Below are 26,314 nucleotides of genomic sequence, written 5' to 3'. Positions count from 1 at the left end.
ATCAGTTGTCAAGTGATGGTAATGGACAAACATACACCTACATATGCGTGTATGTATGTATGTGTATATATATGTGTGTGTGTGTGTGTGTGTATATGTATGTATATATATATATATATATATATATATCCCTCTCTCTCTTTCGGAGAGGCACAAGCACATACACACACACACACACACACACACACACACACACACACACACACACATATATATATATATATATATATATATATATATATATAGTTTTAGGGAAAAGAACCAAGGTTCATGAATTCATCATTGAAAATCCACTGTCACATATAGAAAAATTAATAAGTAAAAGCACAATAAATAAGTATAATATAATACAAAGTAAATATCATAAGATAATGATAATAAAACGACTACACGTGTTTCATAACCAATTTTCAAATAGAAAGAAAATTTAAATCGATTAAAATCGATTAAAACTATCGAAAATCAATTCTTTTCAAAAATATAACTAATCTTCAGGTCAAAATACCACAAAAATAATGATAAAAGAATGTATATATCAACCAACAATAAATAACAAATGAATGTATATAAAATACTTATTATATTAAGATAGAAAAATATTAATAAAAATATCAAAATTATAAACATTCCATAATCAACCCTACATCCATTATAATATAAGCTAACAGGAATATTATATGCAAAAACCAACTTTAACAAATTTTTCGTTTAAAATACAATTTGAACGAAGTTTTAGGTTAAAATAATAAAGATAGAATTAGTACATATCTAAACGATGCAATAGTTTAAGCTAGAATATTTTAGACTAAAAACGTTTATTTAAAAGAAGTCTAGTGAAAATATTGTGTAAAGAAAAGGAATAGAAATAAAAATATGAATGAAAGATTAAACTTTATATAACTTAAGTCATAATAAAACAATTAACGATATTGTATAATCAAAGAAATTAAATAAAAAGACTAGTTATTTATCGCATAAAATAGAAAGAAATATTAAACAGTATTAATGGAAAAAATTCAACCCTAATCTAATTGAAGTCTTAGTTTAGGCTAAGATGATACTCTTACTTCTAATTAATTTAGTGTTAAAAAAGGTATCGACTAAAATTATCATTAAAAATCAATTGAATAATATAAAAATACATATTTCTTTTTTCAAACAATGATATAAAGTCATTTAACAAAGTTAAAATCGATACTTATCGCTAAGCTGCTGCAGTTCAAACTAAAACTTAGATGTTAAATTCAGAACTAGAGTTAATAATAATGTGCTTTTACTTATTAATTTTTCTATATGTGACAGTGGATTTTCATCGATGAATTCATGAACCTTGGTTCTTTTCCCTAATTCTCATTTATATATATATATATATATAGATATACACACGACAGGCTATTTTCAGTTTCTGCCTGCCAAATCCACTCATAAGACTTTGGTTGGACTGAGGCAATATTAGAAGACTGAACTCAGAACCATATGGTTGGAAAGTAAACTTCTTACCAGGCATGCTAATGATTCTGCTAGTTTGCCACCTTAGTAGTAATAATAGTAATAATCCTTTCTACTATAGGCAGAAGGCCCAAAATTTTGGGGAAGGGGGATAATCAATTACATCGACCCAGTGTGTAACTGGTACTTATATCAACTGGTACTTATATCAACTGGTACTTATATCAACTGGTACTTATATCATATTCTGGCAGAATTTGAACTCAGAATGTAAAGATAGACAAAATGCTGCTAAACATTTTGCTTGGTGTGCAAACGATTCTGCCATTGCTTTTAATTCTGCCGCCTTCGTAATAATAATAATAATCCTTTCCACTAAAAACACAAGGCCTGGAATTTTGAGGGAGGGGACTAGTTGATTACTTCAACCCCAGTGTTCAACTGGTGCTTATTTTATTAATCCCAAAAGGATGACAGGTAAAGTCAAACCTGGCAGAATTTGAACTCAGAACGACAAGATGGATGAAATGCTGCTAAACATTTTGCCCGGCATGCCAACTATTAATTATTAGTATTAGTAATAATAATTAATAATATTTTGTAATAATATTAATAATAAATAAGATAACTGAAAGCATTGTTGTTTAGCCACAAGTCAGTAAATGCATGTTCAAAGCCATTCCAGAACATGACTATCTCATTTTTATGTATAGCAGAGACTACATTGTCCAACATCAATTTCATTTATTTAAGTGAATAGGTTATGACTTGAAGGAAATTTAGCTGTTATTTCTAGAAAGGTAAGTGACCACACAAAAGCTCTCTCATTGACTCATAGGCAACAAGTGTTTTATAATCAGTAAATTAGTGTGAACATATTTAAATAAGATACATGTTTAGATAAGATGTATATTCAAATGAGATAACTAGAAATAGGCAGTGTGATAAAGAAAATATATGCAATGGATTGTTAGTATTTTACAAATTGTCTCATTACACTGAAGGTTGTTTTGCTTATGAGCTCAGATTTATACTGAAATATGTCTAGAATTATCTCCCTTATGTGTTGTTTTAATGATGATATACTAATATAATATTTTTCACACCCTCATTTGTTACTAGTTATCTTTTTGAGACTTCAGATATTAAATATATGATTATTTAACATAAACACAAAGTCTGAGATTTGTGAAGAAGAGGCATATCATTATATCAACCCCAGTATTTCACTGGTGTTGTATTTATTGTCCCCAAAATGTTGAAAAATAAAGATGATATTGTTGAGATTCAGGAGCAGAATGTAAAGAAGTATAACTAAATACTTCCTGACCTGTCGTCTGCTGGTTCATTGAATCTGCCAGTCCACTACCATATTTACGTTAACTTATCTATTGTTTTCCATCTCTGAATTATTTTATTTCTGAACAACATTACAATAAAGTTAGATTTTCTCTTCCTGGTCATAAAATACAAAACTACTGAGCAACTGCTAACATTTTACAACTTAAGAACTTCTCACTTGCCTGCTACAGTGTACACATAAGCACATACACACATACAGGCATACACACATACACTATAATCAACATCAATATTCTATGACTTCTAACATACCATTAAACTGTATCCTTTTTTTTTCTCTTTTTCTGGGTTCCTTACACATGTTTTAATGGACTCTACCCCTTTGAAGTCACCAAAGTTATGTGAATCCCATCTAAACATACTCAATGTTCTATTTTGTCTTTTACATGGCATAAAGTCACTCCCATACACAGTCCGACCTTAGCCCATGGACATGTTGTCTCCTGTCTCTGCTACTGAAACATCATCTCCTTCTCTGAGCTAGCTAGTTTCATGCCACCTCCAATCAGACCCTCCATTTTTCATTACTCATGTGGTATCCACTTCTCAAGCTCCCTTTCCCCACATTAATCACAACACACAGACCTTCCTCTTCTGAAAACCGCTTCCTTGGAACTCTCCCCTTGCTTATGTCTTTTGTGCTGGTGTTGGCTTGTAACAGTTTAAGCAAAGTGTTAGTGACATTAATCATATTGGTACCAGGGGGCCTGTAAAGATTTAAACCAATATGTAAAAATTACCCCTCAATCTAATCCCTTTAATTAACTGTTACCGTATCAGTCCACCTGAGACCACCACTGATCTTATGATACAAACTTCCTGTTTCAAGGTAAGATGAATTAAAACCTTTCATCAAAACTTCATGTTAAATCATATCCCAAACAACAGATTAATAACAACAAAGTTATTTTACAAAATTCTTCTTTACTTTCACAATTAATTGAAATTAAAGGCAATGTATTTCAACAGAAATATGGTAAGAAAAGAGTTACATCCTTTCCCCCAACCTTTCATTCTACATTCACCACACTGGTTATTGTTATCTACACACCAAATTCAAACAGACACACAAATATATACACACCTATCACTCTGGTAGAACATAAAAACATTGTGTCCACAATGCAACTCGATTTATGATAATGAATATGAAATTTTGTTTCAGTAATTGTCTTATTGCTCAAGTATGGCAAACATTCTTTAAACTTGAAGAACATCTTTGATGTATCATTTCCATATTTCACATTGGCAGTGAGTAAAACTCGCTGTACAGACCATAGCTATACTCCACTCATGGTGAAGATATTCTACCATATGCTTTGGAGATATTACTCACACTCCACACTCAGTGAAGACATTAGTTACACTTCTCACTCAATGGAGATATTAATCACACTTCACATGCAGTAGTGAAATTAGTCACACTTCATACTCAGTGGAGCTAATACTCACACTCTACTCACAGTGGGTGGTTAATGTCTGTGTTAACAATGTATTCAGGGAATACTTCAGCTAGACATTAGAAAGTATATTGATACAATTAACTTGTTTTACTTGATAATATGCCTTTAGTTGAGCACCACTATCCTACAAGTGGGGCTGTTCATTTCCAGTCTTCTTAGAAAAGAACATGTCTAGCCAAGGGGAAACAGGCGAAGGTTGGCGACATGACAGGCCTCAACAAATCTGCCTCAACAAATCTCATCCAGCCCATGCAGGTATGGGAAAATGAACGTTAAATTTTGATGATGATGATTAGGAAGGTGGTGGTGGTCACAATTTGGAACGTCTTTGATCATGAGTATGTACACAGTTGAACTGGGGTTAAATAACACATAGATCATGAGCTATACCTTCCCCTCTTTACCACCACTGCCACTGCTACAACAACAACAACAACAACAACAACAACAATAACTGGCGACATCATCCAATCTCTGCATGACCCTATTTGGTGATGAGAACCAACTCCAAGTATCATGTCAGTGATCACACAATCACTGTCATCACTGTCATCATTCATTGCCTTTAATTTCTCACCATCTCACCTCAACTTCCTCATTTAAATACAACACTTACCACCATTACACGCATACACATACACAGACACACACACACACACACGTGTGTATATATATATGTGTGCCAGTATGTATATATATATGTGTGTGTATATATATATATATATATACACATACACACAAATATAGATATACATATACACATGCATACACATATCTGTATATAAATGTCTTTGCATGTGTCTGTACATACATACACACACACACACACACACATATGCACACGTATATATAAAATATACTTGTGTATGTGTGTGTGTGTGTGTGTATGTATGTGTGTATATCTATCTATCTATCTATCAATATATATATATATATATATATATATATATATGTAAACACACATACATTTATACACACACATATACATTCATATATGAATCTATGTGTCTCTGTGAGTGTCTGCGTATTTGGGTGCCTGTACTCACACATACACACACGAACACATAATTACATGTATGTATATCACCATGAAATACACATTTTATCAAAGTATTTAATTCTCACATTTTCTCCTTGGTAAATTCATAGAAGTAGAAGTGTCATTACTGTCTTTGCCATGTCATCAGGAAATGGGACCTCTAGTATGTGTATGTGTGAGTGTGTATGTGTGAGTGTGTATGATATTGGCGTGTATGCATGAGAGAAAGAGAGAGTGGGTATGCCTGGATTTGTGTGTGTTCGTGTATGTACACATGTGTGTGTGATAGTGTGTATATCTGAACATTTGTATGAGTGTGTGTGTGTGTGTGTGTGTGTGTGTGTGTGTGCATCTGAGTGTGTTTACGTGTATGTGTGTACCTGTATATGCGTTTAATATATGTATGTCTACAGATGTATGTGTTAATGTATTTACAAATATATGCAAACACACACAAATACACATATGCACACAGAAACAAACACAAAAACATATATTCACACAAATAACAGTAACATACACAAACACACGGAAACTTTCAACCACATGCAAATACACACATGCACAAGCACATACAACTATACACATACACACATGCGTACACAAACACGCACACAGAAACATGCAGCTACACACACACACACACACACACACACATACACACACGCCCGCACACTCAGATAAGCATGCATGAATACAAAAAATCCTACACTGAAGCTCATGAAAACTGTGTAAATATACTCAGTCAATTCCAGCTGCCAGCGATACATCCTGTAATACTGATGATTACTAAAAGTTTACAACTGAAAAATGGGGGAGAGGGAATGGGGTGGGGGTAATTACAGAACTTGTTACTCTGTGTGTGTGTGTGTGTGTGAGAGAGAGAGAGTGCGTGTTGTGCATAGTCTAAGTGGATATTTCTAGTGTAGTGGTGGGGATAATGGGTATGGTGCTGTGGTGGTGGTATCTAATGAGGTTTACTAACAATCTACAGTACAATCATCATTGTCCTCATCTTCCTCCTCATCTTCCTCCTCTTCTTCCCCCTCTTCCTCCTCCTCCTCATCATCATTGTCATCATCATTGCCATCATCATTGTAACTACCATCACCTCCCCCACCATCATTTTCATCATTATTGTTGCTGCCATCATCGCCATCATCATTCTTATCAACATTGTTCTCCTCCTCCTGCTCATCATCATCATCATCAGCAGCAGCAGCATCCTCATCCTCATGACCAGAGCCTGATTGGGCTCTGTATTTCTATGTATATTGCTAGTGCAGCAGTTACTGCTATTTCCCATGCTCAGGTATCTACCATTGACAAGGCCAAAAGAGGCTGAAATCACATGATCTGGTAGTCCTGGCAGAGGAAGTAGCAGTCATTGTCTACTGCTGGCGATTGATATGATGTGCAATTTATGCACTGCAAAACCATATGAGAGTTTTTTTCTCTCTTGGTAAATGTTTCAGTATTTGTGTGTTCTTATGCAACATCCACTTTTAAGTGGTGAGATCGTAGCCATGGCCGATGCCAGTGTCGCATAACTGGCCTGTTTAAAAGTATCCTTCAATCATCAGGCAATATGCTGTGCTTCAGAAGACCTGTTGAGTCAAGTGAAATTGTAGTCGTAGCTGATGCCAATGCTGCCTGACTGGCACCTGTGCTGGTTGTACGTAAACAGCACCATTCAAGCATAGTCGACGCCAATGCCATCTGACTGGCTCCTGTGCCGGTGGCACATAACAAGCACCCACTGCACTCTCTGAGTGGTTGGCGTTAGGAAGGGCGTCCAGCTGTAGAAACCTTGCCAGATCAGACTGGAGCCTGGTACAGCCACCTGGCTCTCCAGTCCTCAGTCAAACCATCCAACCCATGTCAGCATGGAAAACAGACGTTAAACGATGATGATGATGATGATGATGATAATAATATACACATACAAATATATATATATATATACACACAGGTGCAGGTGTGGCTGTGTAGTAAGAAACTTGTTTCTCAACCACATGGTTCTGGGTTCAGTCCCACTGTGTGGCACCTTGGGCAAGTATCTTCTTCTATAGCCTCAGGCCGACCAAAATCTTGTGAGTTGTTTGGGTGGATAGAAACTGAAAGAAGCCTATCATATATGTATATATGTATATATCTAAGTGTGTGTCTCCATGCCTGTATTTGTCACCACTGCTTGACGACCAGTGGTGGTGTGTTTATGTCCCCATAACTTAGTGCTTTGGCAAAAGACACACACACACACACACACACACACACACACACACACAAATATAGATGGATGTATATACACCCATAAATATAATCATTCTGTAACATAATGAACTGACTGCAACTTCAGAATATTTCAACGCAGGTTAAAGCACCAGATTCTGCTATAAATATACTTACTTACATAATGAAATTTGGTGAGTCCAAACGTGCATTTTTGACAATAAAATGTGAGAAACTTGTGTCTGCTCCTGAAAATCTAAAAATGAATGGCTTCACAATACAACCTCTACAATCAGGTGACAATTATAGTTATCTTGGACAAGATGAGGATATCAAATATGATGAACCCACAAATAAGGAGAGGACTAGGAATTAATGCTTTAGGAGAATAAAGAGAATATGGGCATCAGAACTCTCAGCTTACAACAAGCTTATTGCACTGTCTGTCATCATTCCTACATTTGGCCTTCTGAATTGGTTATCACAAGAACTTAATGTGAATGATGTTTGAATTCGTAACTTGTTCAGTATTATAGGAAACTTCAATATTAATGGAGTTGTATACAGGCTATACCTCTCACACAAGGTGGGTGATTGGGGTCTCAAATGTGTATTGATGTCATATGAAGCAGTATTGTGGCATTGAAACAACATCTACAGCAGAAGAAAGAGACCAATAAACTATCTTGCTCAAGTTTGTGACTATGAAATCAACAACATAATTAGGATTGCTAATGAACTCAAGGGAAAGTATTATATAAAAGCTGATACAGATCTCTCCCCAAGGAGCATTGATAAAATCTGTTTATCAGAAGAGTAAAATATAAAAATAGACCAGTTTACCAAGTAGATAGTACATGGGTACTTTGGCATGAAAAAACACGAACTGTACAAGGGACTGATGATGTCAAAAGTTTGGCATGGAGTACTGACAAATTTATGACATCCCCCTTCAAATTCTACTTTCATGTAATTCAAGAATACAAGATCCCTACCAAGTACTACAGCATAAAATGCAGAAAACATTGCTGGACAACAAATGTAGGCTATGCAAGACTAAGACTGAAGACATCAACTACATTATTGCCAACTGCGAGAGAATGTCTTCCAGATATTATCTTCCCATGAGACATGATGCAGTGGCTTGGACAGTCTGGAACAGGATAACCAAAAAGAAAACACCTATAGAGGAAGTTGATTATATTCAATCTATAGGTCAAAAGATTATTGGTGGAACTTGAAAACTCCAACAGCCACCATTAAAACACAATCAGCCAAATATTGTTGTGTAAGACCACAAGGAAAAGATCTGTTCTGTTGTGGGAATCAGCATCCCTCTGGACACCAATGTACTTAGAAGAAGACAAGAGAAAGAGGACATCTATGGATCATTTATAAGGAGTTTGCAAATCGAATACCCAAGATAAACTTTCAGCTTCATACCTGTCATAATTGGAGCAACAGGATACATATCAACCCATTTGAAACAAAGTATGACTGAACTTGGGATCCTTAATTCATACACTACAAGCGATCTCAATATCTGAGACTATAAAAATTTACAAAACCTTCTTAATATTTAAAGGATAATTGACAAAACAAGATGCTTTCCTTTGCAACCTTGCTACCAAGCAGGTGGCCAGTCAAAATTTATTCCAAACTAGCTGAATAGCCTGTCATTGTTGAGCAATTTTTACAATAGAATGTCTTATATAAAGTTTTGTTTATTCTATGTCAGACCATATCTTCCCCAACAGATTGGCCTCTTGATCAGGACAGATTTGTGCAGTTTTTTGCAAAAAAACTTTGAGGACTTTTCTCCTTTTTAAATTATTTACGTATCTGTTCAACTGTTTCACATGACTTTATTCATGAAAACTTATTAAAACTTCAGAAATACTTACAACTTTGGTCATCATATTGTTTTGCTTTCGTTTGTTTAATAAGAATTCCTCCTTGTAATGTTTTCATTTTGTGATAGACAGCTATCATGCAGAAAATGCCAGCTTCCAAATCCTGTTTTCTGATTAGCTAAAACTGATTAAACTTTAAACCTCAGTAACATTTTCCTTCAATTTTTCTGGAACAAATAAATAGCAAAACTGGATTTAACATGGAAAATTATTTCAATATACCAAATTTGAAAATTTTGATGTAATTTAAAAATTTCACAATATGTGACAGGAACCAGAGAAGACCCTACAAAAGTAGAGAGACAGACAGTTATAGGACGTCACACACACACACACACACACACACACACACACACACACACACACACACACACAAGCACACACACACACAAACACACACACACACACACACACACACACAAACATACACACATTTATAAACATATATACAGGTAATCACAAGTTTAAAATGATGTATAGTAGACATATGCATGTAAGTATGTATATATATATGTATGTGTGTGTGTGTGTGTATCTGTATGTGAGTGTTTTTTTGCAATGGATAGCAGAAAAGCTACCTATCTCCTCTCACTTTAACGCTACATATTCCTTACACCCCCACTTTCTTTCTCTTCCTCAGCATTTTAAAAGCTAGTTATGTGTATGTGCATGCATGTGTGTATATATATGCACGTATCTAATTATTTACGAAAGTATGTATGCAGTATAACATGTATATCCATAAATGACAGCTGTATTAACGTTAACACCCCACTACCACTCTATATTTGTTGCTTACACAAGCCTGTTTTTCTCTTCCCTGATATCAGCCACACTCACTAGGCCACCACATTGCCCTCATACTAATACTCTTTGCACCCTTCTCATTTTATCAAATGATAGCCCAACTCACTAGGCGGACCATTATAGACTTTTATTGAAATTCAATTAGTTTATAATTGAACTGGATGTTAGTTTAACATGTGTGCAAAGTTTTGTCAAGATTGGTTCACTGTGGTAGGCAGTAAGATGGCAACTGACAGATCGACAGACAGAAATTGCCATTTATGTATAAGATTAAAAAGAGAAAACGCACACACACACAGATTAACCACATGCGATGACAAAATAGGTAGAACTCAGTATCATTGGAAATAGATGACTGGAATTAGATACAGATATGGAGACTTGCATTCAGGAGATTAAGTCACTGCATCAACAATTCAATGATTGATGCATGTCTGCAGCTGTGCTACCCCACTGTGCATTGCAGCATTGATTTCAAAAGGCATGTCCATTTGTTATGTAGGATTTTCATGTTTTTGTAATCAATAATGCCATGCACATCAAACTTGCCCAGCCAAAACTATGTAATGATCATCAAATTGTTGATACAGAAGCCTAAAAGTCCTGAATGTACACACACACACACACACACACACACGTGAGACTGGTTGCCCTTTTGAGCTCCTCTACAGTGATGACCTTGTTCTTATGACTGAATGTCTACTTGAATTAGAGAAGAAAGTTTAGGTGTGGAAGTAAGGTCTGGAATCAAAGGGTCTTAGAGTTAATTTTGTAATGACCAAAGTCCCAATAAATAGGAAGTAGACAAATTACTAATCCTTTCAAGGGGTTGGCCCTGTTTGATATGTAGAAAAGGTATAGGTTGAAATTCTATACAATATACTCAGTGTAACCTATGGACACATATGAGGTGCAACAATATTGTAACAAGGTTAACAGAGAAAGTAGTCTTTGTGTGGCAGATGTGTAGGTACATTAGACACAGGAATGTACAGAAAATAGACTTCCACAAATGTCTGGTGTGGGTGGGAGTGGGGTGGATCTTTAGAAGTAGTAGATAACTTCCATTACCTTGGTGACCAAGCTAGCAGTGGAGGAGGATGCTCTGAAAGTGTAGTGTCATTAGAATAAGAACCAGCTATGCAAAGTTCAGAGAGCTTCAACCAGTGTTGGTGACAAAGGTCCTTCGTTGGTAACAAAGGCCTCTCTCTCAGAGTGAAAAGCAGATTGTGTGGTGCCTGTGTACAAACAGCTATGTTACATGGCAGTGACTGCAGAGGACATGTGAAGGTTTGAAAGAAATGGAGTCAACATGCTCTGCTGAATGTGAAATGTCAGTGTACATGCACAATCTCTAATTGTGAAGGGAACCTGCGGAGGAGGTAGCTCCCAGGAGTGTGGGATGAAGTGGTGAGAAATGTTCATCAGATGTTGAGCCTCACAGAGTAGATGATTAGGGACCAAGACTGCTAGTGATTTGCTGTGCTTGAGAAGACACATCAAGTAAAGAAAAATCGTGGGCATCTATACATACAGGCATGTCCTTTACTGCCATGTCCTTTACAGCCATGTCCTCAGCTCACTCACATAATCTGTCCTCTGCCAAAATTCTCTCACAACTCACCTCCCCAATACCCCTTTTATTCCCACCACCCATGATTACCACCCACTGCAAGCCCCTCCACTCTCTCATGTGCCAATCCTCACACTCTCCATGTCCTCACTTTTCTACCATACCCCACTCCCAGCCACTCAAATTTCTCTCACCATCACTTGCTACAGTCACCTCCTCCACTTCTCTAAACATCTCCCCTCACACTCTTATGGAACATCCCCTTCTATCCCCTCTGTATCACTTATACTCTCCCTCCACTGTTCTCCACCCCGATGTATCTCCAATACAATTTCTTTCTCTCTCTCTCTCTCTCACTTTGGTTGTTTCTTTTTCTCCCTAATTGTATCTCTCCCTAATTGTATCTCCCCCCTCTCCTTTTTTCCTACTGGGTTAGCCAAGTATCTCCTTCATAGTAAAACATCTTTATTATACTCTACCCTCCCACCTAGCACAAAGCCACTTCTCTTGGTTCCACTCCCTCTCCCAGCTGAGAAGTCTTCGTCTCACATGTCACTTGGCTAGGTACCAGAGCTGTTGACTTGTAAAAAATACCCAGTACCCTCTGTAAAGTGGTTGGTGTTTGGAAGGGCATTCAATCATAGAAACCATGCCAAAGCAGATGACTGGTGCGTGGTGCAGCTCTCTGGGTTGCCAGCTCCTGTAAACTGTTCAACTCATGCCAGCATAGAAGATGGATATTAAATGATGAAAATGATGATGAGGATGATGATGATTATATATATATATATATAGACACACATAGGTGGGCACTGTTAATCGAAAAGTTAACTTCATTAATCATTAATCCTGTAATTCTTTGAAAACGTAACAGAAGTTAACATTAATCTGTTAAAGTTAACTTTTATTGAAAAAAGGCATATCTACAGTTTAATACCCCCAACAACTTTGTTGCCTCATAACTTCCAGGAAAATGGATATGTTTTAACGAAACTTTCACGAAATAATCGTTTATATCCTGTAGATTGAATGTATGTAAAGATTTGTTGGAAAAACATTTTCTAAGAGGTTAGGGAGAGGAGTTTCGGAAAATTCACAGGACCCGACATTTCCTCTCCTCATAACTTTCTGGAAAATCGGTATTTTTTAATGAAATTTTATGCAAATACCTTTCAGACAGTGTAGATTATGATTACAAAGAAATTTGTAGGCAAAATTTTGGAAGGGGGCTGGGGGAGTTTCTGGAAAACGGAGTTTCAGATCAGACAGCCCACATAAGTTGGAATTTTTGTTTTGATGGGGATTTTTTCCATTGTTTTTCACCAAAGTCTTCAGAATGACGGGAAGCATCTCTTTGTGAAAAAAAGAAAAAAATTTTGAAAATATATATTTTTTTACTCCCACTTGGCCATTTTTTTTCACTACGCACTTAAAACCCGTAAGAGAAACATTTTTGATTTTTAAAAATTGTTAATCATTTCAGAGGAAAATGTGTGATTTAAAGAAGATCTGGCTGTTGTTTCTAGCACATCCTAAAACCTCCCTCCTCATTTCTTTCTCACTCACACATCTGTTGATATTTTTCAATATTTTTCTCCCCATAAACACATTTTATGGAATGATGATGTCAAAGTAACACACATGTAGTCCCAACTGAGTGAGGTTGTGTTATGTGTGTGTGAAAGAAAAAAAACACCTAACAACATCTTTAGTGTTTATATTAATCTGTCAAGAGGGGTATCCACAATATTTGCTTGTAACTTTGTAAATTTTTTTACATACAAATTAAAAATTTTGTCAGTGGGTGCTTTATATACCACTAGATTATAGTTATTTAATTTTAGCTGATCTTGCAGAGTCAATTTGACTTTTATGGGCAGGTAAATTTAACTAACAGGTGTAAAAGCAATAATATTATGGATAGACACTAAAATTGAAATTCTTAATGCATCTTACCTGTTTGATTTGTTACTAAAATTATCCCAGATGGCAACCAACAAAAATTTTGCCACTTTTCAAGATGAGGTATATTAATTTGAATTAAGATACATGCATAATCGGTACAAGGTTTTATTCTTTTGGTAAATATTTTGTACCTTGGTGTGGAATAATTTTTTTCCACAGTTTTTTCAGGTGCATTCAATGTATCTGATCTCCAAACCAGCTGCAAGCCACTTTTTTCTGGGAAAGAAAGGTGGGAGGGGTGGTGGGGACCTCGAAGTTTGTTTTGCAGGTCTTCTTTTCTTTTCCAGGTTATTTTGCATGCTTTCAACCAATGTGACATCAAAATCAAGTGTAAACGGCTCCTTTTTCCAGGAAAGGGAAGATGTGACTGCTCTTTTTAGCATATCCTTCTACCATGTAATAGCTATTTGCATTCACACTGAAATATTTACCAACTTTTTTCCTTTCCATTCATTTTTTCCACTTTATGGAAGTCAATATTTTCTCTGTTGACATCCACCTCAGTTAATTTTGCTTTTCTCCCAGTTCTGTGCTTTCTGGAAGAAAAGCTCTCACATTATCTCAAAGCTACAAGAATTCACTAACATGATTTATTTATTTTTCTAAAAGGCCCCTAGACTGGCTCATGTGCGGGTGACACATGAAATCTTTCCAGCGGGATCGTTGCCAGTGCCCCTGGACTGGCTCATGTGCGGGCGACACATGAAATGTTTCGAGCGGGATCGTTGCCAGTGCCCCTGGACTGGCTCTTGTGTGGGTGACACATGAAATCTTTCGAGCGAGATCGTTGCCGGTGCCCCTGGGCCGACTCTTGTGCGGGTGACACATGAGGTTTTTCGAGCAGGATCGTTGCCGGTGCCCCTGGACTGGCTCTTGTGCGGGTGACACGTGAAATGTTTGAGCGGGTTCGTTGCCAGTGCCCCTGGAATGGCTCATGTGCGGGCGACGCCCCTGGGCCGGCTCTTGTGCGGGTGACACATGAGGTTTTTCGAGCAGGATCGTTGCCGGTGCCCCTGGACTGGCTCTTGTGCGGGTGACACATGAAATGTTTTGAGCGGGATCGTTGCCAGTGCCCCTGGACTGGCTCGTGTGTGGGCGACACATGAAATCTTTCGAGCGAGATCGTTGCCGGTGCCCCTGGGCCGACTCTTGTGCGGGTGACACATGAGGTTTTTCTAGCAGGATCGTTGCCGGTGCCCCTGGACTGGCTCATGTGTGGGCGACACATGAAATCTTTCGAGCGAGATCGATGCCGGTGCCCCTGGGCCGGCTCTTGTGTGGGTGTCACATGAGGTTTTTCGAGCGAAATCGTTGCTGGTGCCCCTGGGCTGGCTCTTGTGCGGGTGACACATGAAATGCCTTGAGCGAGACGGGATCGTTGCCAGTGCCCCTGGACTGGCTCATGTGCGGGCGACACATGAAGTCTTTCGAGCAGGATCGTTGCCAGTGCCCCTGGATTGGCTCATGTGCGGGCGACACATGAAATCTTCCGAGCGGGATCGTTGCCGGTGCCCCTGAGCCGGCTCTTGTGTGGGTGTCACATGAGGTTTTTCGAGCGAGATCGTTGCCGGTGCCCCTGGGCTGGCTCTTGTGCGGGTGACACATGAAATGCCTTGAGCGAGACGGGATCGTTGCCAGTGCCCCTGGACTGGCTCATGTGCGGGCGACACATGAAGTCTTTCGAGCGAGATCCTTGCCGGTGCCCCTGGGCTGGCTCGTGTGCGGGCGACACATGGAATCTTTCGGGCGGGATCGTTGCCGGTGCCCCTGGGCTGGCTCTTGTGCGGGTGACACATGAAATGCCTTGAGCGAGACGGGATCGTTGCCAGTGCCCCTGGACTGGCTCATGTGCGGGCGACACATGAAGTCTTTCGAGCAGGATCGTTGCCAGTGCCCCTGGATTGGCTCATGTGCGGGCGACACATGAAATCTTCCGAGCGGGATTGTTGCCGGTGCCCCTGGGCTGTCTCTTGTGCGGGTGACACATGAGGTTTTTCGAGCGAGATCGTTGCCAGTGCCCCTGGACTGGCTCTTGTGCTGGTGACACATGAAATTTCTTCGAGCGAGATCGTTGCCCGTGCCGCTGAACTGGCTCTTGTGTGGGGTTCTGGGATTTTTCGAGTGAGATCGTTGCCAGTGCCCCTGGACTGGCTCTTGTGCTGGTGACACATGAAATTTCTTCGAGCGAAATCGCTACCGGTGCTGCTGAACTGGCTCTTGTGTGGGGTTCTGGGATTTTTCGAGCGGGATCGTTGCTGGTGCCCCTGGGCTGTCTCTTGTGCGGGTGACACATGAGGTTTCTCGAGCGAGATGAGCGTGGCCTTTGCCAGTACTGCCTGACTGGCCTTCGTGCGGGTGACACGTAAAAGCACCCACTACACTCTCTGAGTGGTGGGCTTTAGGAGGGGTGTCCAGCTGTAGAAACACTGTCAAATCAGATTGGAGCCTGGTGTAGCCATCTGGTTTCACCAGTCCTCAGTCGGGTCGTCCAACCCATGCTAGCATGGAAAGCGGACGTTAAACGACGACGACAATACGTACAGACATATATATATATATATATATATATATATATACCGCCTGACTGGCCTTTGTAGGGTTTTCGAGCGAGATCGTTGCCAGTGCCCCTGGACTGGCTCTTGTGCGGGTGGCACATAAAAGACACCATTTCAAGCGTGGCCGTTTTCGTGCGGGTGACACGTAAAAGCACCCACTACACTCTCTGAGTGGTTGGCGTTAGGAAGGGCATCCAGCTGTAGAAACTCTGCCAAATTAGATTGGAGCCTGGTGTTGCCATCCGGTTTCACCAGTCCTCAGTCAAATCGTCCAACCCATGCTAGCATGGAAGGCAGACGTTAAACGATGATGATGATGATTTCATAGAAGAATTAGATACAATAGATTTTGGCTGGTTTAAACACTAAAGGGTTAAAAAAGTGCCAAAACTATAAAATCAGCTTTTTTGGCCTTTTAAATGTTCACTGGTTTTATGAAATTTTAGGGTTAATGGACTTGAGTTAACGGAAGTTAAATGTAACAGAAGTTAATTAGTCCAATAATGATTTTCAAAGTTAACTTAACGAAAATGTTAGCTTTGATAATTAACGATTAGCAGATTAACGGACTTACAACCAGCTCAGTATGTGTATATATATATATATATATATATATATATATATATATATATATATATATATATATATACATATGTGTACATATACATACATATATATATTTATATATATATATATATACATATATGTACACATATTTATACACCATGGTTATCATCATCATCATCATCATCATCATTTTACCTCCATGTACATGAGTGCTTTGTATAACTATATGTAATGTTTTAAATAATAAATACATTTAAACAATAACATTTGCTAGAAAAATATTGAAGAATTTGTTATGCTTTTTATCAGCAGAAATTGAACCACTTGTCTCATGGGTAGAGGAGAGATGAGTGAAGCATACACTAATACTATTATATTGAGAATTAACTAGAATCTTCAATTATTTTCTTTTTTTCTTTTTGATTTCTTTCAGAATCTCTTTCAAGTGATCTCAGTTGAATGCTGACAATTTTGTAAATGAAAGAAACAACAAAAGAAGGAAAAAAAGAAAAAAAAAAAAGAAAAGAAACTGAAGAGAAAATATATAAATTATTTTAGGGAGAAATTTATTAGAACCGGCCAGCTGTATTAAATTTAAAGTAAAACAAAAGTAACAAATTTCAAAGAAATTAATTTAGTTAATTGTGTATTAAATAATCTTGTTTGGAAGTGAAAATAATTGAAAAAATAGTTTGTTTGTTCATTTTTTTCACTGTTTTGTGTGTAGATGCGTGTGTGTGTGTGTGTGCAGAATTAAGATTTTGAATTTCATTTTGAAATGAATTCTAGGTCAGACAGATTTTATCTGCTAAAACAGCTAAAGTGTCATTGTCTATGTTGGCTCAATGACAGTTTCTTATGTAAATGTTCTGCTAGCATAATAAACTATGACACTCTTGTTAGTTGGAATTAACACTTGTCGATTGTCCATTTGTTATATATGGCTTAAACTACTGTATTCTCTCTCTCTTTCTCATTTTCTGTCTTTCTATTGATCTATCTATCTATCTATCTATCTATCTATCTATCTATCTATCTATCTATCTGTCTGTCTGTCTATCACTTTTACTGTAAAGTGCCATGTGAAATAAAATACTCAGCAATAAATCAATATCTAAACTGAAAACAATACTTGAGCCTTTACAGGTTTTGGAGTGAGGATATTTTCTATATCAGTTTTAGTTATGTCTTTCTTACCAAGTCCATAAATGCACCATGTATTTGTCACTGGCTTTTGTTTAATCCCAACTTCAGCCCTAACATCATAGGTTTGTGGGAGATTTGACTGCTATTTAGAGCAGGTTGAGTGACTGCATAGACGCTCCCTCACTTTTATCCTGTGTGCAAATGCAATGTTGCTAGCGTGTCCGTGAGTGTTACCATAGGCATAACTGTAAGGGAAAAGTCAGTATGTAGATCACACAATGTCTTGGAAAGGGATAAGGCCAATTTTTCTTGGGTGACATAAATCTATTGAATCAATCTTCAGTATTTTACTAGTATCTATTTTATTAACTCTAAAGGAATCTTTAGAAAGAAACCTAAATCATTGAGACTAATTACCAAAAGATACCATCTTCATGAAAATTGATAGTTAAATTCGTGGTAGCATATTTAGCATAGCATAAATCTTATTAGAAATACTTTTGTGGTAAAGAAAAGACATGATCAACTCAAAAACTGGGAGACAACTCAGAACGTGTTTGAGGCTTATAAGACTTCCTCAGTGAAGCTGTAAAAATGTGATTAAGCCAAAGATGAAAAGACTAAGACACATAAACTATGAGCATCATCTGTTCACATTTCTTTGATTGACAGTTACCAGTGATGAGACCACCATTGTAATGTGCACTAACATTGCTCTCTCTCATTCACATTCTAACTATTAGTGTCTTCTAACTGCACTAAAATACAATCATTAACCATAGATACAGTATAAGATCACAATAATGATAATTCTTCATTCTCAGGAATTCAGATAAAATATATTAGATTAGAATTGACCTGACAAGAATGGAGACAACTTGGGACTGGTACAATGTTGACCTACTTCTAGCATCCTTTTTAGGCCACAGAGTATAATGTCTGAAACATTGTGACTAAAAGAATGAAGATGAGGACACTAATCTGAATGTGTTTGCATAATGATTTTTGCTTATCAAATAATCATGAGCACACCAAACTGAGAATCAAAACAACGAAGAATCTATTCACTCTTAATATATTCTAGCAGATTTGAACATGAATATGCTAATCACTGTTGCATTTCGATTAAGGAGAGCATTGATGTTTAACCTTCTTTTAGATGATTTGTGTTAACAACACATAAAACACCCACTTATGTACCCTACTCTTTTACATACCCTACCCCCTACATTGCTGAATAATGTGGGTTGTCAACACATAGTATCTAAAAGAGTTGCTCTCCAAAGATGAAATACTGCAGCAGAACATATTCACGTTCAAATCTGCTAGAACAAGATAAGAATGGATAAATATAATTCTGTCTATCTTGGCTACTTTCCACCAACATCTAGTTCACTCTTCAAAATCCTAAGGCTACCCAAGGGTAAATTGAAATTCAAAACAGAGAACTGTGTAATTAAATACTTCAAGTGTTTGTCTGACATGCTACTGTATCTACCATCAACCAAACATCAGTGATACAGTAAAAATTGAATACCAACAATATGAAATTAACCTGTTTGTTTACTAAAATTAGAGAAATTATATTCCTATATCATATTTGTTTATGTAATATAATTGTCAGTAAGATATTTCCGTATTACGAAACAAGAAGGATATTGAAAGTTATGACTGTTGCGCATTTGCCAAAGTCATTAGAGTTAAGTTAATCAGGCAGACACCTGACTGTGTAATTAAGAAGTAAATTGTGCAGATGCAGGGATGTGTGGTTCAGAAGTAAATTGGGCAGATGCATGGGTGTGCCATGAAGAAATGTTTACTTTGTAATTTCATGATGTTAGGTTCAATCTCATTGTGTGACACCTTGAACAAGTGTCTTCTACTAGCCTTGAGTTAACCAATGCCTTGTGAGTGAAATCTGAAAGATGGAAGTTATGCAGAAACTCACTGTGTATATGTGTGCATACATACACATATATATATACATATACACACATACATGCATATATGATTTTATATATTTATGTGTGCATGTATGTGTGTATGTGTGTGTGTGTGTGTGTGTATATATATATATATATATATATATATATATATATATACACATATATGTGAAGGCACATGGCTCAGTGGTTAGAGTGTTGAGCTTACGATCGTGAGGTTATGAGTTTGATTCCCGGACCGGGCTACGTGTTGTGTTCTTGAGCAAGACATTTTATTTCATGTTGCTCCAGTTAACTCAGCTGTAGAAATGAGTTGCGACATCACTGGTGCCAAGCTGTATCAGTGATGTGGAGAGAGGAGGCTGGTATGCATGGGTGACTGCTGGCCTTCCATAAACAACCTTGCCCGGACTTGTGCCTCGGAGGGTAACTTTCTAGGTGCAATCCCATGGTCATTCATGACCGAAGGGGGTCTCAGAGATATATGGATCAAAACAGTTTGATTCAAACTCTTTGGTACCCTGAGATTCAAGCATGTTGCTAGTCTTTGGCCAACAGATTTATGTCACCCAATGGTCAAAGTCAAGTGACACACTTGAAACTCAGAGTGCCAAGGAGTTTGAATCAAACTGCTTTGATCCAGACATGTAGCTTTCAATAAATGTGTTGAGTGCCCTTCTTTCATTTGTCTACTCACTCATATATATATATATATATATATATATAAAATTTAATAAATAGAGTAATGCGCATATGTTAAATGAATTGTTAAATGGAAATAAAAGAATTCATTTAACATATGCGTATTACTCCATTTATAAAATTTTATATTTACTCAAATACCCCAAACTAACAGGGAGTTTCTACCTCATAAACAAGAGTTACACCACAGTCATTTTGTAATCTTTGCTACCCTGGTATCTATTAACCAAATTATTTTGTCGGAGTTAAATGTTAAGAGAAAATAAATACATATAATCATATATATATATATATATATATATAGGAATTCCAACCACGTTTCGTGGTTCACTACCTCAATAGCTCTTTTATAAGATCCAGTGGCTAAAGACATCATCAGGAGGAACCATGTCCGGTTTCGGCCTCTACTTCTCTTCACCATCCCCACCCACTTTCAGAGGCATCTTCTGCTCTAGTGTTAAGTGCATTTTTTCTTTCTCCTTTTTTCTTTGGCCTTTTGTTCTTTGGTTTCTTTGATGCAGCATCAACAAATGTCAGCAGGCAAATGACCATCCTGCCAAATTTCCCTTTAAATACTTGCCAGTAGGCTCCAGCACCAAGTACCAGATAACTGTCACATGACACTATCAAAGTTTCAACTGACCAATGGAGAGGAAGGATGTGTAGTTTTGGCCCGCGCCCTCTCTAAACCTACCTTCCAACAGTTTTGGGTTATTTTCAGTTCCAGCAGCCAGAGCTGACTGGATGTCTGGTGGTACAAGCTTTCAAACCAACAGAGAGGAGGGTGTGCAATGAACAAGATCGCTCCCATGGCCCACCTGTCAAGCAGAAGTGCTGCTTAAGTGCCAGCCAGTCTCACCTAGCAATGCTATTTCCCAGTCGGCATGTTATGACTTTCGAGCCATTTTGGGTCTTCTTGTTTCAGTCATATATAGAAGCTGGCTTTGTCGACTGCCTCCTGTATCCTCCTTATTACTCTTCCCAGCTTTGAGCTCGAAAATGCAAATCTTTTAAATAATGTTGCCATTTTCCTTTCTGTGAAGCTTCTAACTCCCCACTGCTAGGAATACACACATACATACATACATACTGGGCCAAGTTTAGAGAGCTCTTACCTCTGCTGGCGACAAAGGGACTCTCACTCAGAGTAAAAGGCAGACTGTATGACGCATGTGTATGAACAGCCATGCTACATGGCAGTGAAACATGGGCTGTGACTGCTGAGGACATGCGTAAGCTCGCAAGGAACGAAGCCAGTATTCTCCGCTGGATGTGTAATGTAAATGTGCATACCCGTCAGAGTGTAAGTATCTTGAGAGAAAAGCTGAACATAAGAAGCATCAGTAGTGGTGTGCAAGAGAGCCAATTGCGCTGGTTTGGACATGTGGTGAGAATGAATGAGGATAGCTGCGTGAAAAAGTGCCACTCCCTAACAGTTGAGGGAACCCGTGGAAGAGGTAGGCCCAGGAAGACCTGGGCTGAGGTGGTGAGGCAAGACCTTCGAACATTGGGCCTCACCAAGGCGATGACTACTGACCGAGACCTTTGGAAATGTGCTGTGCGTGAGAAGACCCGGCAAGCCAGGTGAGATCGTTGCCAGGGCCCCTGGACTGGCTCTTGTGCGGGTGGCACATAAGATGTACCATCCTGAGCATGCCCGTTGCCAGTACCGCCTGACTGGCCTTGTAGGGTTTTCGAGCGAGATCGTTGCCAGTGCCCCTGGACTGGCTCTTGTGCGGGTGGCACATAAAAGACACCATTTCGAGCGTGGCCGTTTTCGTGCGGGTGACATGTAAAAGCACCCACTACACTCTCTGAGTGGTTGGCGTTAGGAAGGGCATCCAGCTGTAGAAACTCTGCCAAATTAGATTGGAGCCTGGTGTAGCCATCCGGTTGCACCAGTCCTCAGTCAAATCGTCCAACCAATGCTAGCATGGAAAGCGGACGTTAAACGATGATGATGATGATGATGATGATAATATTAGGGATAAGAATCCAAATGTACAGGTTAAAAACTCAATTAAATTCAATTTATCAAAAATTAAAATTAAATTAAGTTTCACAGTATATAATATATAAATATATAATTTAGAGAAAAGAATCAAAGTTCATGAACTCATCCATGAAAATCCACAGTCACATATAGAAAAATTTAATAAGTAAATACACTAAAAAGAAGTATAATAAAATACAAAGTAATAATCATAAAATAATAAAATAATAATAATAAAATAATAAAATAATATTATTTTATGATTATTACTTTGTATTCTATTATACTTCTTTTTAGTGTATTTACCTATTAAATTTTTCTATATGTGACTGTGGATTTTCATGGATGAGTTCATGAACTTTGGTTCTTTTCTCTAAATTATATATATACACACACACATGTACACACACACACACACCTATATATATATTCTTTTATTCTTTTATTTGTTTCAGTCATTTGACTGTGGCCATGCTGGAGCACTGCCTTTAGTCGAGCAAATTGACCCCCAAGACTTATTCTTTGCAAGCCTAGTACTTATACTATCAGTCTCTTTTGCTGAACTTCTAAGTTACGGAGACATAAACACACCAGCATTGGTTATCAAGCGATGTGGTGGGGGGACAAACACAGACACACAAACACACACACACATACATACATACATACATACATACATACATACATACATACATACATATATATATATATATATATATATATATATATATATATATATATATATATGACAGGGTTCTTTCAATTCTGTCTACCAAATCCACTCACAAGGCTTTGGTCAGCCCGGGGCTATAGTAGAAGACACTTGCCCAAGGTGCCATGCAGTGGGACTGAACCCAGAACCATGTAGTTGGTAAGCAAGCTACTTACCACACTATATATATAGTGCACTGCTAAACACTAGATCAGAAATTTTCAGAAAATGTTAACATATGGACAAGTTTCTTTTGGTGAATTGGAGGACACCCCCACTCTACGTATTGAGTGGCTGTATTGCAGGCTTTAGACCCGTCTCCTTTGATTTTACACCAACTAGCCTTATTATGGCTTTATGGTCAAAAAGGACGTAGCTCTAATAACTATATATTGTGTACATTAAATGATATTTATTTCTCACCAGATGGAGTACTTTTCCTTGATCTTACTTTAATAGAAAAGTAAACTATATATAAATACACACACATACACACACACACACACACACACACACACACACACACACACACACACACACACACATGGAAATAATAATGCTGAATAGCATATATGGGATAGAACATCCTTATACTGCAGAAAAATTTGTTAGCAGCCAGCCATGAAACTCAAACTCACGTCTCTGTGATTACCAGTCATAGTGCTTTACCTTTAAGCTAAACTGCTCCTAACAAATTCGTCTGCAATTTTTGAACTTATAAATTTAGCTTTTATAGACGCTATATGTGAAATTATGAAGTATGTAAACAAATGAAGTTTGCTTTTTTAGAAGCATTGAGATGTATTGAAATATACAGATATGGAAATATTTTATTCTCAAACGCATAATAATAATGCTGAATAGCATAAATAAGATAGAACTCACACACACACACACACACTTTATGCGTAAGTAATCGAAATAGCATTAAATTAAAATAGCCCTCTATATACCACACCTAAGGTATGCATACCATTGAAAAGTATGTCTGAGAGAAAATCTCTTCATAATCATGTGTTAAAAACACAATATAAATCAGGGTGAGACAAACACCATCCCAGCAGTGACTCATGGGGACACCAGACATTAGACACTTTAAATAAAATCAACAGTATGATGCCTTTCAAAGGTACATATATGATGTGTATTGTACACAAACAGCTGTATTTATATGATGCTGTTTTATTTGTGTACACTGAATTTTATTCAGTGAAGCAGGTTTTTTGCAACATCAGTGAATATATTATTTCCTGTTTGTTATATATCAAGTGGGTGGGTGGACACAAATTTCATCTAGGCATGTGATGATGGGGTATTGACAAGGCATAAAAAGGCTGAAATACATCTGATGTTCTCATCAGTCACTGCTAGGACGTTTGTCATGCTACAATATATATTGTGTTTTTAACGTAACATGTCTACGAAAAGATTTTCTCTTAGACTAAACTACAGCATCATGCCTTTCAATACTGTATATGCTATATATGCATTAGGTATGAGACACAAATGTACACATACACACACACACATACACGCATGTGATCCTGTATATTACTGGTATTTATCTTCACCCTCATTGAGATCATCATTAAAGTAGAAAATGCTTTAATTAAAACTTAGATCTACAAATTACCCTGAAGAACTACAGTAATCAGAAAGATAAGAAGTTTTCTGGTACAGTAAAGTTGTGTATATTCCATGACCCAAGTTAAAGATATGCCTTTTGGGTGATCAGCAGCATATTGATGAGGCTAAAGAGCATTTAGGTTTTAAACATAGAGCAGAGTAGTTATAGTAAATATGTAAAGTCTCTTACAGCTATTTCTAGAATAGCTAAGCATGTCAATTGTATGTTTAAATTATAAATCAAATACTTTAAAGTGATACACCATGCTTTGCTTGTTCATTCTCTGTTTCTATTGTATATCTACCTGCTCAACAATGAACCACTACTAGCCATCTTTGACAGGCAGCTTCAACATCGCCTTCTTTCAGTTGGAGCTCAAGCTGGTGTTTTAGTGGTGACCAACCCAACCACTTATAGTACAAACCTATTACATTATGTCATTAGATGAAAAACTTTATATGTATGTCCCTTCTCCAATTGCTAGATGTCCATTAAATTTGAAATCTTAATTGTTGATATGACATGGTATGTCATAAGTGTCTGTATATTGTCTTTATTGTCATTTTGGTTATAAAATAAACAGATTAATCAATGGAATATAGTGTCTGCAAGTTGATGAGTACCTCATACTCCCATCCATTTTCTTATTGCTATATATATATATATATATATATATATATATATGTGTGTGTGTGTGTGTGTGTGTGCGTGTGTGTGTGTGTGTGTGTGTGTATATATATATATACACACACACACACACACACATATATATATATATATATATATATATATATATATATGTATATGTATATGTATATATGTATATGTATATCTATGTGTATATATGTATATGCAGCTCCCCAGCTTGTCAGCTTTGATCATACCATCCAACCAATTCCAGCAAGGACAATGAATGTTAAATGATGATGATGTATCAGTACCACATAAAAATCACCTGTGCCAGTGCCGTGTAAAAAGCACTCAGTATGCTCTGTAAAGTGGTTGGCATTAGGAAGGGCATCCAGCCATAGAAATCATACCAATCAGACAATTGGAGCCTTGTACATCCCTCTAGCTGGCCAGCTCCTGTCAAACTGTCCCTCCAGCTCACAAGAAACGAAGCCAGTATGCCCGATGGATGTGTAATGTCAGTGTGCATACTTGACAGAGTGTAAGTATCTTGAGAGAAAAGTTAGACCTAAGAAGCATCAGTTGTGGTGTGCAAGAGAGACGATTGCACTGGTATGGTCATGTGGCAAGAATGGA

The 26,314-nt window shown here is 37.5% G+C and overlaps 1 protein-coding gene across 1 annotated transcript in view; it reads left to right on the top strand.

Annotated features, from left to right (window-relative positions):
- LOC106874263 (protein FAM161B) overlaps window positions 1-17,838 on the top strand; it is an 81,152-nt gene extending 63,314 nt beyond the window's left edge. The window contains exon 6 of the mRNA XM_014921923.3: window positions 17,359-17,838. Coding sequence (XP_014777409.1) covers window positions 17,359-17,384 — 26 coding nt within the window. The 3' untranslated portion in view covers window positions 17,385-17,838. The remainder of the gene's footprint in view (window positions 1-17,358) is intronic.
- Window positions 17,839-26,314: the final 8,476 nt, after the last annotated feature.

Source organism: Octopus bimaculoides, chromosome 11, assembly GCF_046866305.1.
Source record: "Octopus bimaculoides isolate indiv1 chromosome 11, ASM4686630v1, whole genome shotgun sequence".
Classification (NCBI taxonomy): Eukaryota; Metazoa; Mollusca; class Cephalopoda; order Octopoda; family Octopodidae; genus Octopus; species Octopus bimaculoides.
This window is presented reverse-complemented; position numbering and strand designations above follow the sequence as displayed.